This window comes from Lutjanus erythropterus, chromosome 10 (genome assembly GCF_056507025.1).
Source record: "Lutjanus erythropterus isolate fLutEry1 chromosome 10, fLutEry1.hap2, whole genome shotgun sequence".
NCBI lineage: Eukaryota > Metazoa > Chordata > Actinopteri > Lutjaniformes > Lutjanidae > Lutjanus > Lutjanus erythropterus.
Genome location: NC_139326.1, coordinates 15,037,856 through 15,053,921, shown reverse-complemented (window position 1 = coordinate 15,053,921; position 16,066 = coordinate 15,037,856). Strand labels below are relative to the sequence as shown.

The window sequence follows — 16,066 nt, the reverse complement described above, 5'->3', positions numbered from 1 at the left end:
AAATTTAATTTCAAACATCCTTAGGCAAGTACAACATTAAAGCAGATGTGTATTTTAGTGTATTTTCATCAAAATGGTGGGTTTCTCTGGGTAAATATTTAAATATCATTCAAATGTTATTCAATTTCAAGTAACTTGTAGTGACATAAAAATGGGACATTATGAACTTGCTGAGTAATATGTATGTTAAGATGACTGTCATCAGTTTAAGTATAACAGATTTTTTGAAGCGACTGTATTTTTCTATGTATTTTCATATGATCTTTCTTCTTCCTGTTTCTTTTGCAGTCATGGAATGTATATATGTAGTTTACTATCTGTTTTTGTAAAAGTAGTAATGGAAAATACACACTGAAATGAATGAAATAAACTGAACTAAACTAAGATTGTATTAGAGTCAAAGTCAAACTCACTTGTCTACTAACTTCAAATTGTTCGCTCGTATATGTGCGTGTTGATGCACATCGACAGAGATGTCTTTAGATTAGAAGGCCACCCGAGTGTGTGTCCATGATAGATAAAGTGAATCCACCTGCACAGCTTTTAGGCGCAGCAGACGATTCAGTTAAGTCTGCAGTAACAGGCTGTATTAGGATGTTATAATCAGCCTCTGTGTTTTCCCCTGAAACCACAAAACGAGGTTTGGGACTGCAGGTGTTCTCAGTAAAGCCTTCAGCGGCGTCTTGTTGCAGCGAGTGCTGGTGGCTGCTGAATTGCTTCACGTGGTGTAGGATGACACTACTGTAGCTGCTGGCGGTCCCTGCCTGTTCCTGCAGCCTCAGGCCAGGTCAACAAAGGGACATTTCATCTCGATGTCAGCCTACGGTGGCTGCAGGAGGAAGGCTCCTGTGTGTGTTCAATGACCAGCCATTAGATGTATTTCTGTGTTCTATCCAACTGAATTAGAAGTGACAAAACAGCAGGCGACTTTGGATAAAAGTACAGTATCTGTTTCCTCTATCTTTGAGACTTAAGTTCCTTCATGGGGATTCATTAGTGTCACTTCAGACAAATTATCCTGTTGTCACTCTTTGTGCTATGAATCTGAGCTTGAAGAGTCTTTGACGTCAGTTCAAATAAAGTTAAAGTCTCCCCCACTGCAGTGCTAAATTACAATAAGAATTTTGACGTACCCAGTGTACCGATTGTTGGAAAATATTTGGGATAATGTCATATAACAGATCAACAAGTCTTGTGTTTTTTGGACATTTAAAGACAGAAATGTTATATATTATAGCTTTAAATAATTAATTTTCAAGCAAAAAGGTCAAAAGTTGTGAGTTCCTGTGGATAGATTATGAAATGCATATTTCCTATCAGTAAAATCTATATATTCTCTTAAGAGAATACATGGCAAACTGAAAATAACAGACAACATACAAACAACATAATAGAGGTTGAGAAGGAGCACTGGAAATTGCTAATTACGTCACGTCTTTTTCCTTATGTTATGCTGGTTTACATTTTTGTTATTATACTTTGTCCGCACAGGCAATAGCTTCTCAAATGTAAAGATTTGCTGATTTTCTCTGTTTAAAATGAATATGAGCTAAATATCGAACAATTCATTATCGGTTAATCTAGAAAATAACTGGCAGAATAATTCATAATAAAAGCTACTGTTAGTTGCAGCCCTACATGAATGTAGCTTGTGTCTGCCCAGCTGGTTACTATCCAGCTCTTTATTTTATCAACTCTTGCTTCAGTTGGCTCTGTTATTGTTTCCCTGTGAATACACACACCCTGTGGACACCCTGCTGTTCTTTGTAATGTGTCTATCTAATACAGAAGTTTCCCTCTGAGAGTGAAGCTGAACTGAATGTGGTTTACAAAAAAAAAAAAAACATAAACAAATAAAAAAGAGAGATGATTTCTCTTTGAGGTGAAAGTTAGAGAATTGTGAACAGAATTGAAATGAAGCTCAAGTGGTTTCATGTTTTTAACCCCTTGCCTCCTTCAATTGTTACTCCTGACAAACTTTATCTTGCTTATTATTATTTTTTTTCCCCACTGAGACTCCAATCAACCCCTCCTTTTCTTTTACATGAAGCCTTCCCTCCTCCCTCTCCCTCTTCCTCCCACCTCCTCCTCCTCCTGGCTCTCTCCCATGGGCCCGTTGTGTTTCTCCTGGTAGAGGATCTTCTTCATCTTGCGGTACTGCAGATTGTCCAGCTCACGCACCGCATCCTTGGTCCTCTGGATGAGGTCGATGAGAATGCGCGGCGAGCGTTCCCGTCGCACAAAATCATGCTGGACAGAGAAGAGGAGGGAGAAAGTGAGTTAGTGAGCTGTGTCACAAGGTATTTAAGGAGGCCTTTTTATCATATAATTTATAGATGTTGCTAATTGCTAATTTCAGGTAATGCTGATGACTTTTGTCAAAATAACATAATAGCAATTTGGGAATTACTCTTTACTTTATCTGTGTGTTTTAGTACAATTGTTTTTCCAAACGTATCATCTAAAATATTTGTTATAGACTACACATAACAATTTAAATCCATCTTTTAAATATTAATAGCAAATAGTAAATATTTATTTGGGAAATAAAGTGCTGGAATGACGAAGAGAATTTGAATCATAAAAGATTAGTTATTTCTCAGTAAATATGAAAACTAAAGTTCTGGTTTGATAGCTGCAGGACCTTAAAGCTTGTACACAGCACACTGCTGCTATTAAAGATCTCATATGTTGTAATTAAAGAACATCTTTAGTACTGCATTTCCATCAATGTCTCTCATCCGGTGTATTATTTTAAAGAGAACCACAACTGTGGCCATCACTAGAGGGCGCCTGAAGGTTGCTCAGACCATCCTGAGAGTCCCAGCAATCTACATCCTCAGTGCACTGAACACATGGGGTCTGTGTGAGATTCTCCATTAAATTTGATTTTCATAACACTCTTAATCCTTTTCATTTCAATAAAACAAATCTGTATTTGCTTTGGCACCAAGTTAAAGAAAGCTCCAATTAAATCGTATCAAGAAGCAAAAACAACCATTGAGTAATACGCTGATAAGGGGGGTTTCTCGCCTTTTAATCTGGATTTTTTGGAAGGCCTATAAACCTTAAACTGTATGAAAAGAAAAAAAATAATTGAAGAGAAGAGTAATTTAGTAAGAGAATCAAAGAAGTAATTTAATGAGAGAATCCGTGGCACCCCACTGTACTGAATATTAGCAACCTAAAATTTCTTACCAAAAAAAAAAGTCAGCCCTACCATTAGACTGTTAACTCACCAAAACATTAAAATTACACACACACTCTGATTGTCTTTATATATACACGATTAATTAATGACATTATCTAATAAAGTGTTACACTAAACTGACTGGTGAAACTCATTTAGGTCACATTTCTAAGGTTTGACCAGTTCTACTACAAGGAGCGAACCTAAAATTAGTGTGATGGAGGTGTCATTTGGTGGAGGTCGGAGCATTACGCATTTATGTAATTATTTATTTTGTGTTACATAATCAGCAGGTCAGAGCAGGTGGGTGAGGCTGCTGGGGGTCGGCTGAGAATGAGGGGGCAAAAGATCTATGTTTATGTTTTTTAGGTTTTTTTTAGCAATAAGCTGTAATGACATCAAGATGAAAATAAAAATAAAACAAAAACATCATCTATCCCCGGTGCTTCCACCCACTCCACCACACTCACATATTCACACCTCCTCTTAGTCACTCTCATTCATAAAATATTTTGTGCTTATATGGCTGAAATGTATGCAACCTCTGAGTACAAGACTAAAATATATATACAGTGTAAAAAAATAAAAAAAGCATATTTTTAGGTCTATTTTCAGCCAGCTTTCTCTGCACACCTTCCTCTCCATGTGACAGATGCTGGTGTAATGGGTTAGTCAGGACACAGGGGAATGACATCACGCTCTGAAAATAGAGATGAGAGTGATTTGTCCCGTTTTCTGACAGGCCTGCACCAGAGTGTGGGTGGTTGGCCACCCCCGTCCCATCGACCGGCGAAAAGTGATCTCCAGGATTCCTCCTCATTATAAGGTCAGTGTTAAGAAGAAGCGACAGCATTTCTACGACAGCTTCAGTCTGTTCACTGTACGTAAACTGTAGCCAGAAATGCCAGTCAAGTCCTTGAAGATTTACTCCTTTAGGTATCACCAATAGAGGTGCAGATCACAAGTCTTGTCACGATACAATATCATATTGATTCCTCGAGCAATGATACGATATTTGCCGATATCGGAAGGTCTGACATGATTCGATTTAGATTTGATTCAATTCAGAGGTCTGCGATTGATATTAGAAGATATCTTCATTTAAAACATTCAGTTACATTTATGTCAAACAACAAAATTATTATTTGATCATTTTATGACTAATTCATCCAGACATTTGTGACACAGACACACCATGGGAATTTCAAAATAAAGCTAAATCTTAATGACGATGATATAGACTGATATTATGGGGTCACTGAACATTTCAATCTAGATAACATGTCAATCTAGACTGTATTGTTACACCCCTGTATATTACTATTAACTTTTTGGTGTATACACTTTACTTTAGTAAGTACATCCTTGATGTATTAAAGGATGTGTGATACCACTCCCACAGTTTTGGAAGCCACTGGGTATCGTTTGATGACGACTGAACACCTGTGAGCAATGGCCAATGTTTCTGAGCTTTTTCCTGGACTTTGTCCTCCATGTGCTGGTCACTGTTTACAGTCCGATTAGCAACTTGCTAAAGCAAATTTCAAGCGAATTGAGAGCAATTTGTTTCTTTTGTCACTCAAGTTGAGTGCTTCTTCACATAATACACAAACGCCATTACTTTTTGGAGGCGTGTCTGGTCGCCAGACGTCATTTCAGTCAACGTGTTCCACCTTTTTCACTCCCCACACGGACTGTTTACAGAAGATCAGAAACAGAAACTAGAATGATTCTGGTTAAAGCTGCAATGGTAAATCAATTTATCAGTTAGCTGTCAGATTCCAGCTTCCAAATTTGTATATTATCTGGTACTTTTACTCCTCTATGACAGTTACCTGAATTATTTTGCATTGTGGACATTTGAGGACCTCATCTTGCGCTTTGGGGAACACTAATCAACATTTTTTGGACATTCTACAGACCAAAACGCTAATTGACTGAGAAGATAACCAACATTGATTGCTTTGTTAGTTGCAAACCTTCTTGCTATACTAAAGTCCTGTCCCTTGTCTACAGATTCTGCATTCATATGCAGATATCGGTTTATAGAGATTGCCACTCTGATATCTGTACAGTAAGTAATAGCTGGAGCTGACAGCAAGCTTAGCATAAAGACTGGAGCAAAAGTCCAATGGTCCACCTACCATCACCTCTAAAGCTCATTAATTAACACTATATCTTGTTTTGTTTTATCTTCACAAAAAGTGAAGTATAAACTGTGATCAGAGCCAGAACACCTGTTTCCAGTCTTTGCACTAAGCTAAGTTAAGCGATTGCTGGCTGCAGCTATATATTTACTGTGAAGAGAGCGTCAATCTTCATCTGACTCTCAGCAAGAAAGTGACTCAACAGAAAATTAACTGCCTGCAAAATCTGATAATGGATTAAAAGCTTAAGTAATTTATTACAGAAAAATGCCAAACATTCACTGATTCCAGATTGTCAAATGTCAGGATGTGCAGCTTTTCTGTTTTTATATTATTTTAAATCAAATTAAACTTTGGGTTTTGCAGCGTTGGTCAGACAAACGAATCAATTTGTATACATCATCTTGTGCCCTGGGAAACTGTGTGTGCACTGGAAATATCTGTGGTTCGCCAGTTAATTTATGGGATTAAAAAAAGAACAACACCCAGGACTATTTTTAACTGAATATTTGTTTGCTTAAATGGTGGGTATGTATGGGAGGAGGTCACTAAGAGGTTATTATTTCATTATGTATATAATTACTATCACTCTGAGTGCGGTAGTCAGGGAGAGAGTGTATTTAACCTGAAGCCAGAACACTGATAGCTCAAGGCCCCCAGATTAGTGACCTGATTTCCCCTTTAAAGCGCTTGGAGGGGTGTGTGTGTGTGTGTGTGTGTGTGTGTGTGTGTGTGTGTGTGTGTGTGTGTGTGTGTGTGTGTGTGTGTGTGTGTGTGTGTGTGTGTATGTATGTGTGTGTGTGTTGGAAGAAAGAGTGATTTTGTGAGTGTGTTTGTGTGTGTCTGAGAGGAGAAAGTGGGGTATTAATCATAAGCTAACACCCCACCCCCCGAGCTCTTCCCTATAAAGCAGCCCCTTCGACACTGAGCCAAAGTCTGTTTGGTACTTATCCCTCTTTAATGGTTTTTCGGCCAGGATTTGGGTCAGGGGTGCTGGGAAGAGTGAATTCCAGTCGATCGTATCAAGACGACAGTCCACAGCCTCTTGTTTAACCGCTATCTAACCTCACATCTCCCTCTTCATCCTCCCTAAGGTGCAGCAGGTGTGATAACTCCTGCTCGAGCTACCGCACTGTTGAGCGTGATCACCAAGAACATAAAACTCTTAGTGGGTCAATAGGATTACCTGTTGGTCACACAAACAAAAAGATCAACTCCTCAATTACAGGGAAGCACAATGAACATACACGGATTAATGCTGTGTAAATTCATTGTGGGTTTTTGTAGGGTGTTATTGGGCATGATGGCTAAATAAATGTCATTATAAAAACCTGACTTGCAGCAGCATTTCACAAATTTTTATTATTTAATAGGATCAGTTTGCCTTTTATTTGATAGATGACAGCAGAGGGTACCGTGAGGCGCGTACTAAGAAGCAAGATTAATAGGTTAGCGAGGTATGTTGAGGCTAAAACCAGAGTTTTCTATGTCACAAAGGTGGCTTTCTTTTAACCTGGCTAGATCACCATGGTAACTGATGCTGAACACATAACTCGGTCCAGAGCTTTTTATGTTCAGAGTTTCTGATTAAAATGGCTATAAAAAAAAAAAAAAAAACTTCTTGAGCATCATATTTAAATATGCTGTATCATGACCGCTGCACATTAAAGAATTCCACCAATTAGAAAAAAACAGAAGTTATCGAGAGTGAATTGAGTCGATAAGTAATTTTCTTGCCTTATTTGCAGCAACAGTGTTCCCTTTTGCTGTGATAATTTCTTTATATTCTTCATGTGTCTTCATTATAACTATTTGTCCCTCTTGACTGAAGCAGACAGCGCGCGATTGGTCCATTTTATTCAGTATAGAAGTCAAATGACGCATCAAACGCTGTGAATGCTGACACAGCCCAAAGGAAAAAACCTGGGTTAAGAAAGTTGATAACTGACGGTGTGATACCCATCATGTGTGACTGGGATTTTAGGTTTTGTTGCATCAGAGAACAGGCTCGCAATGTTGCGCATCCTTTATAGTACAGTCCCCTGGTTTGCATCCAACCAGACACTCTTTTGCTCATCTTTCTCTCTCATTTCCTTGCATATCTCTTCTGTCTATCAATAAAGGAATAAACTGCCCCAAGATTCTTGCCCAACTCAACTGAAATACGTGAAGAAATTGTGTTTATAATGGGCAGCATCATCTTTAAAACTGAACGGCTGGTGTGAAAGCAGCACGTACACACAGTTCTACAGATGCCTTAAGGACCACGGCTACAAGCGCAGTACAGTTACAACAAAGGGGGAAAAAAAAAGAAAACAGTAAGAATAAGCCGTTCTCAGCAGGGTGCCTGATTCCTGCGCTTGAAGAAGACACAGTGTATATGCTTGCGTATCGGGGAGCTGTGGGTGGGTGGGTATGACTCATATGCATGGCTCAGGGACTGACTGAGACAGGAAGTGAGGTCAGAGCTGGGGGGATTACAGAGGAAGCCCACTCACTCGTAGCAGCTCCCCTGACGAGGGTCTGTCCTGAGGAATTTTCAGTAGGCAGTAGTCGACAAAGCTCCGGAAGGGGTCAGACCTGGGTAAAGAGGACAGTGAGATGGAGGTCAATGATTCCCCTCATATTCAAACATCAAACATATTTAATTACAGGCATTTGTGTAACGTGACAAATAACGTTTTCCTCTGTTGTGCTGCATTTATCAAATCAATGAATTAAACTGGAACAATCCTGTGTAATCTCTTAGTGTAGCCCCATACATGAACCATATATGGATTATGTAAATATGTGGAGCAATAAAAATATAGGCCACTGGAGCTGTGGAACACCGTGCCACTGACTCTGATCTAAAAATATGCTCGTGATAACACACAGTATATGTAACTAGGTGTGTTTGGGTTGCTGTGTTGGGTCATGAAGATAAAGAAGCTTGAGGTGCTATTTCAGATTTTTATTGCACATTCAGGGTCATTGTACGGTCAGTAAGTACACCTATTCACCACCTAGCTCCTCCACAACATCTATCTAACGTTCTCTGTGTTTAGGAAAGGTCCGTGAGTGCATTTGTGTGTCATGCCAGTATGTGTACAGTGTGTCCTTGTGTGTGTGTGTGCTGAAGTTACGCTATGGAGCTGATGTCTCTACTCGTCTCATCTGGCGGGATGTTGCTAACGCCTCGGGCCGCTGGAGCTCCTCCAAAAATACCACAACCCTGCGCCGCCCCACACAATCGCTCGCCTCAGCCTGATTCTGCAAGCTAACACTAATTTTACAACAGGCCATGCACAGTCATAGGTGGCAGATTTTAGCTTAAAAGACTACGTCCTGCCTCATGTTTCTGATCAGAGCCCACGATTCGTGTTCTCTTTTAAGGTGTAAAAATGTTTTTTAATTGGGAGCTTGGGTGGAAGACACAGGAAGGCCACTGATGCCTTCAGGCTGCTCTGAAGCAACGTTCAGCTCCTTGCCTTGGCTGTGCAGAAGAAGCAGATTCTTGCAACATATTACAAGAAGCAAACACTGACACGACTCTGCATGCTTAGGACCCCACACACACACACGCTTTCATACCGTAGTAGTGATAACATGAAAGAAGTATACAAAGGTAAATTACGGGGAGAACATCAAACATTGGGTTAATATTTGATGAGTGTCGGCTCCCCCGTGAGAGTCGCACCTCACATGCAAAGTGTGAGCAGTGGCTACAGCAGCTCAGAGGAACGGTGAAATATTTGCTGCCTCACTAATTTCCTGCTAGTATCCTTGTACAACATTTCTTGCCAATTTAAATCACCTATTTCTCTGTACATGTAAACTGATAAATATTTATCTTGTCTTCTGCTGTGATCATGTTCACTTCATTTCCAACTATTTTCCTTCTTTGCCTAATTTCCACATTTATCTCTAAGTCTGTGCAAGCTCAGACTGAGCACAAGTTCATTTAAAAGAATCTTGAGGTTACTAGTGTGGTATATAATGTATATTACTGTGTATATTGAATAGTCATCTATAATACTGGCTAACATAAAGGATATTCTGTACATGGAAATGTACTCAGTTGAGTATATAACATGAAATGGCTAGGGCAGTGGTTCTCAATCTGGGGGATGAGGCCCTCAAGTTGCACGATCATATATGGGGGTCACCGAATGGTTTTAGAGAATGAAATAAAATACCGTATTGTGGCAAGCAGCAGAGTGAGAGTCAGGACATAGGCCCCTAAAAGACATTCAAAATAAGGGACAAGCGCTCAAAAATATGGAGCTTGGTAACGTTCCCTGACTTGCCTCAGGCAAATGAAGGGGGTCACGAAAACCAACCAGAAACCAGGAACATCCCTAATATAGTGTCTAGCTTACAGTTTACACTAAGTTTTAGCATTCATGCTCTGGCTTGCTAGCTTAGATAACTAGATTTTAAAATAATTAATCTTCCTACAATGCAGTCCTCTAAGCAGCAAAGAACAACCTTTATGATATAGATATGTTTTTTGACACAACTTCAGAACAAAATCAGTTCATTTTATTTCTCTGCATTGAAAAAAGATATGTGAGATGTGACCTGTATCTAAAAAAAATCAACCATTTCAAAACAGTTTCTCAATCTATGAGTTGAATTAAACATGAAAATGTTGAGTTTCATATTGATATCCAGTAGCTCAACTAGTCTAACTGTAAAAAGGTGTTACACTGTGGGTGAGATGCAGCTGCAAAGACACAGCAAAGAGCTGCTTAAAACCTGCTGGTCTAAATTTAATTGCTTAAAGTTTTTTGATGTCTGGAAGGACAGTCTCCGGAGAATCTATTAGCATCTACAGTCAAAAGCTGTGGGGCTGAGTGCAGCATAACGTCTATGTACAAAGAAACATCCTAGTTAGTATGGCAAACACAAAAATGTGAGTTTTAAGTTGCTAGAATAATATTAGAATAATCACACTGCTTCTGTTTTGATGTTGATATACATTACAATACGCCTCACAGCCCAGCAGGAAAGCCGTGGGTATTTACAGAGTATTTCTTTGGTAGAGGTTTCACAGGTAATTACATAAGAGACTTAAGAGTGTGACCTTGCACAAGGCCTGTCGCGGGGATCACAGGTCATGCAGATTAACGCAGGGATGTCTTACCCTGACTGAGCCCAGATTGGATTGGGCTTTAATATTCACAGCTGAGTGGAAGTATTGTATCAGCAGTTTCACTGTTTGTTTGTTTTTTGGTTTGTGGACATTTTTTAGATGAATTAAAGAATTATTCATTTTGTGTTGTGTTTGTTTAACTGATCATTTCTTGAACAGCATTCTGCAAAGACTGCGCCTTCTTAATTAAAAGGATTAAAAAAGAAAGAGCAAAACAACTAAAGTGACTGTTATTGAACTGTCATAACTATGTCATGACACCTATCATGAACACGAGTCCTGTTATAAAATGTTTATGAAACCTGTCAGTCAGTGTCATTCAGTCAGTTATGTCAATTTAAAGCAAAGTTGACACTGTTTGAGATTTTAATCTTGACAACATAACATTAAACTTGACAAGAATGTCTTTGTTACGACAACTTGACATTGTTCAAACCTGTTAAACGCTATTTGTCCACCAGGTAATTCTGTGAGCTAAATCACCTTGGTACTGTACTCTGTCGTTAAACTGGCCTTATAACATTTAACAGCATCTTTATGAAGTCTAAAGGGTCCTGCTTCAGTTGAAGTCTGGTAAATTATTCATTACATCATTTTAAAAGCATCTGACAGTGTAATAAATCTTAAAGACATCTTTATGACAAGTCCAAAATGCATAACTGTAGCTGAGATCAAAGAAAATATTCATGACACAAGTATAATGTTTAATAATGTAAAGTTGTCATGACAAACTTTGCATGAAAAATTACATAACTGACCAAATAACACTTACTGACAACAGTTATAAACATTCGTAAAGACTCCTTCATGTTAAGGACAGGTGTCATGACATGGTTATGACAGTATAATGACAGTGTTATACACACCCAATCAAATAAGGTGTTAACCAAAAATGAATGGTAATATTTGGAAGGTGTGTTTTGAACTCACCAGTCATTGGACTGTAGCGTGGGAGAGTCGTTCTGTGCGATGTGATATAAGGCACTCATGGCGTTCATGTTGAACAGGGGCGGTTTACGCTCCGCTAAAATTAGAAAAGATGAGAGAGTCAGACACAGATGGACAAGAGTGAGAGTTTTCACAATAACAAATCAGCTTCTACTTGAATGAGGCAGACTCAAAGTCTCAAAAGCACACAGGAACAAATATGTTTTTTTTCCATCTTCCAGTTTCATGAATCATTTTTAATCAGCTTAAATCTGTGGAATTTCTGACTGTATGGGCCTTTAAATGCCTTATGTGAGCTGCAGGGAGATGTACGCTCACCGAGTTCAATACAGGTGATCCCCAGTGACCAGATGTCCACTTTCCCCTCATACTGACCCTCGTCCATGGCTAGGATCACTTCTGGGGCCATCCTGAGGACAGAGAGATGCAGATGCACACACACAGAGTTTATTAAGTATGGGGGGAAAAATCCATGAAAATGTTATAATCTGCTAAGCCTCTCAGAGCTTTTAAAGACTCTGGTATGCTGTGATAGCAGCTCAGTTTTTGGAATGTATGCGTGTTTCTGCAAATGTGGAGTGTGACAACTAGTGCGAGTGTGTGTGAATTTAACATGGCGAGTGGCACAAAGTTGTGTGCTGTTGGCTTTCGGCATCATGAGAGTCCATCACTGGTCCAGCTGTTTATGAGATGGCGTTCATTCACCAATTAAAGTTGCATGAAGTGTGTGAGTCAGTATTTATGATGGATGAAGTAGAGCTGAAGATTTCCGTATGAGGCAAACAACAGATGACATTACAGTAGCTTCTGCAATAATACACCGACTGTCCTGAGACATATGCTCAAGTCCTTTTCAGACATGGAACATTTTGCTTATCATTTTTTATGCCTGTTACCGAGCAACCAACACTACTTTCCTCGCCAAGCTAAACAATTTTGTAATCTTTTATCGATGAAACATACAAAAATGATTATGACTGACAAGTTAGCGAATACTACTGTTGGCAATCACTACTGTTAGCTAGTTAGTAAGTTATCTACAACTACAGGTGGAAAGGTTTTCTAAGAGTTAGGAGAAGTCATTTAAGATTTTTGGGATGTTAGGATGCTTGTGCAATACACACCTCCTATCTTGAAGTATGATAGGAAAACTGATTTAGGAATTGTTCATCTAAATTAAGTTCTAACCCTCATTTCCACGGTTATCAAACAGTTAAGATAGAATCTGCAAGTTAGGATGTTGCTGTAATATGGCCTCAGGTGTCAAAATTCAAAAATCACTGACAGCATGATGGCAACACACCGCCAATACAAACAAAAAAGCTAAACAATTTATATTTTCTATGCCGAATAAAGCAGACACTAAGGAAATAAATAACAAAAAATAGCTGGGACATGTAATCCCGTGATGTCCTCTGTGTTGTGCCCCACCATATGTCTTGTCTTGTGTATACTGACCAGTAAGGTGTTCCCACAAAGGAGTTGGCAGGTGAGGCAATGGAGGCAGAGCCAAAGTCGGCCAGTTTGACCTGACCCAGCTCAGTCAGCAGGATGTTACCAGCTTTCACGTCTCTGGATGGGGAGAGGGTGGATGAAGAGAACATGTAGGCAGAGCAGCCAAGAGAAACTGTGTCAGTTTCAAGGATCTATTATACATTATGCTTTTCCCTCCATTTAGACATACTGGTCACTGGTGTGGCGTATCTGTTGATGGCATATATTCACTTTAATGGGTTTTCCGTAATGTGATGACACATAACAGTTAAATGGATTTATATGGCACCATTGTTGGATGCCAATCATCTCTGTGTGCAATAAAAGATAATATTGTAGAAGTATATTGAAAAGGAATGAGTACAGACATGATGTTTTACAGCTTAATTAGTCAACACTGCAATAAAAGGAGAATATGAATGCCTCTCTCCTCATCTTATCATGCTATGAAGTCATTGTACGTTCTTGTTGGGAAACGTTTGGAGTAAGGAAACAAACTGACTCACCTGTGAATCATATTATGGGAATGTAGGTAAGCCAGTCCTAGCAAGGCACCGTGGGTAATGGCAGCAATTTCCATTTCTTGGAGTGGTTTCTTGTGAACTTTGGGAGAAACGAGTACGGTGGAAATGAGTAAGAATCCCCTAAAGACTTGACTTATACTGTATAATAATGAGCTATAATAGTTCAACGCAAAGACCTACATAATAAATAAAGCTTCTAAATTAAACTCTGCATATAGTTATGAGGGGCAGACTTCATGCCTGATCAAAGTCCTGGAAACCAAAACTTCACAGAAAAAGAACCACCAATCTGTCCTGCTGATACAGCAACAAAAAAGTCCATCCTTGGCATCTAACATATGGATAACATGTATGAACAGTTGTGATATGGACTCCCAAGCTGGCTTCTTGTGGACCAGTGCAGTAACAGTGAGGCAAAAGATCACAGCAGCACCAAGACTGACAAATTTCATACAGGCTAAAATCCCTAAAACGAAACTGTCACGACAGTGTATCTACGTCAGTGATGAGGTGCTTAAAATAACACATTCAGGTTAGGCTGGGAATGCTCACAGGGTAAACAGCTGAGGAGGTTCAAGCTTCAAAAACTGAAAAAAAAAATTTTTTTCTTTACAAAAAGTAGTTGAACTAGAAAGTAAATCTGAGTAACAGAGATGTGGTCTTCACACTGTATGTATGAGTCGAAGCACTCAATGTAACATCACAGTTCACGCCACATAACCATGCTAAATTCCTAGTGAGCAGATTCTACATTTTAACACTGTACTATCATGCTCCAAGGACCTAATCGTGGACATTGCTGCAGTGATTGACCATAAGCATTTATTTGCACCAAGCATGTTTAAGCATGATAACATATAACCACAGGAAACAACCACAGAATATGAGGTTTTATGGGTTTTAAGAAATGAATGCAGCCATCTGATAGCAGACAGTTCCTCAATTCTATAAAGTCGAGCAAAACCTCATGATCTAAGGTCATACAGTCAACTGGACTGATGTTCACATCCAGCGAGGGAAAACTTATTAAGCAATGTGAACCAAAACCAAAAGTGTAGTAATGTATGTTATAATTTTGATGTATATGGTGAGAATTTTCTCAAATCAAGCAGAGAATACAAACTCGCTGGGTACAGGAGGGCTTCTCTCATCACTTGGCTTCATTACTACCTAAAACTACCTAAAAAGTGGCCACATACTCACTGTGAATTACATGTTCTTGCCTACAATGTCTACTTCTACATCTGTTAGCAGACTGGAAATGGGGAAATGGCTAAACTGGTTCTATCCAAAAGTAATTAAATCCACCTAACATCACTTCTTATACACTGCCTGGCCCCCCAAAAAAGCCACACACTCTAATATGCCGTTGGTCTGCCCTTAGCTTTGATTACAGCATGCATTTGCCATGGCATCGTTTTGATAAGCTTATGCAATGTCACAACATTTATTTCTGCCCAGAGTTGCATAAATTTTTCACCACAATCTTATATTGATGATGAGAGAGTCGGACCGCTACGTGAAGTCTCCAGTACATCCCAAAGATTCTCAGTGGGGTTAAGGTCTGGACTCTGTGGTGGCCAATCCATGTGTGAAAATAATGTCTCATGCTCCCTGAACCACTCTTTCATAATTTGGGCCTGATGAATCCTGGCATTGTCGTCTTGGAATATGCCCGTGCCATCAAGGAAGATAGTAGTGAGCTGACCTAATTTTTTGGGCTCGTAACGTTGCTGAACCTCGATCTGAGCAGCTGAGGCAACCCCAGATCATAACACCGCCCCCACAGGCTTGTACTGTAGGCACTAGGCATGATGGGAGCATCACTTCATCTGCCTCTCTTCTTACCCTGATGCCCCCATCACTCTGGAATAGGGTAAATCTGGACCCATCAGACCACATGACCTTTTTGCATTGCTACGTCCAATGTTTTATACAGTCTATCAGTTAAACACACTGATACTGCTCAATATACGCATTCACATTAAACATAAATAAATACACTTACCCTCTAGTAAGTCTGATGCGGAGCCCAGGCAGTACTCCATCACCAGCTGAAACAGAATACAGTTACAGCTGAATAACTAATCATTCACATGGTGTGTGACTCATCATGAAATATCGATACAATACATATGCAGAGAAACAGACGGAAAAACAGTCCGTAGGAGAGCAAAAGAAATAAAGACAAAGAGGAAAAGACTCAGACAAAGAGGATGGGAAGGAGAAGATAAACTAACAAGACTGAAACAAAGGGGGGAACTAGGACAAAGAGAGATGTAGAGAGGGATCCACTAACCCAGGCAGTGTTGTCTTTCAAGTAGCAGCCTTTGTACTCAATTGTGTTTGGGTGTCGCAGCTGTCCCAAAAACTTGACCTCCTTAATGATGTCCTGCCACTTCTGCCAAAAACAAATACAGACACACAGATGGTTACACTCTACAGGTGCAAACACAGTAACACTCAAGTGGGCTTTGCTGTGACATTGATTGCAATGTTGCAGCTGGCCTCACTGTAGTCACAACTCATACAGGTTTATAAAAAGAAGACAGTTAGTAAGGAGACATAAATGTATGCTGTGATCACACAAGATGCCTTCAAAAATCCGCTCATACCTAAACTTTTT

The 16,066-nt window shown here is 39.5% G+C and overlaps 1 protein-coding gene across 2 annotated transcripts in view; it reads right to left on the bottom strand.

The window, feature by feature from the left end:
* Positions 1 to 16,066, bottom strand: part of taok3a (TAO kinase 3a) — an 83,883-nt gene that overhangs the window by 21,987 nt on the left and 45,830 nt on the right. For both annotated transcript variants that reach the window (XM_084728361.1, XM_084728362.1), the window contains exons 5-12: positions 15,740 to 15,841; positions 15,449 to 15,494; positions 13,423 to 13,519; positions 12,881 to 12,994; positions 11,741 to 11,832; positions 11,405 to 11,498; positions 7,836 to 7,917; positions 2,083 to 2,250 (exon numbers count right to left, since the gene is read on the bottom strand). In XM_084728361.1, coding sequence (XP_084584487.1) covers positions 2,083 to 2,250; positions 7,836 to 7,917; positions 11,405 to 11,498; positions 11,741 to 11,832; positions 12,881 to 12,994; positions 13,423 to 13,519; positions 15,449 to 15,494; positions 15,740 to 15,841 — 795 coding nt within the window. The remainder of the gene's footprint in view (positions 1 to 2,082; positions 2,251 to 7,835; positions 7,918 to 11,404; positions 11,499 to 11,740; positions 11,833 to 12,880; positions 12,995 to 13,422; positions 13,520 to 15,448; positions 15,495 to 15,739; positions 15,842 to 16,066) is intronic.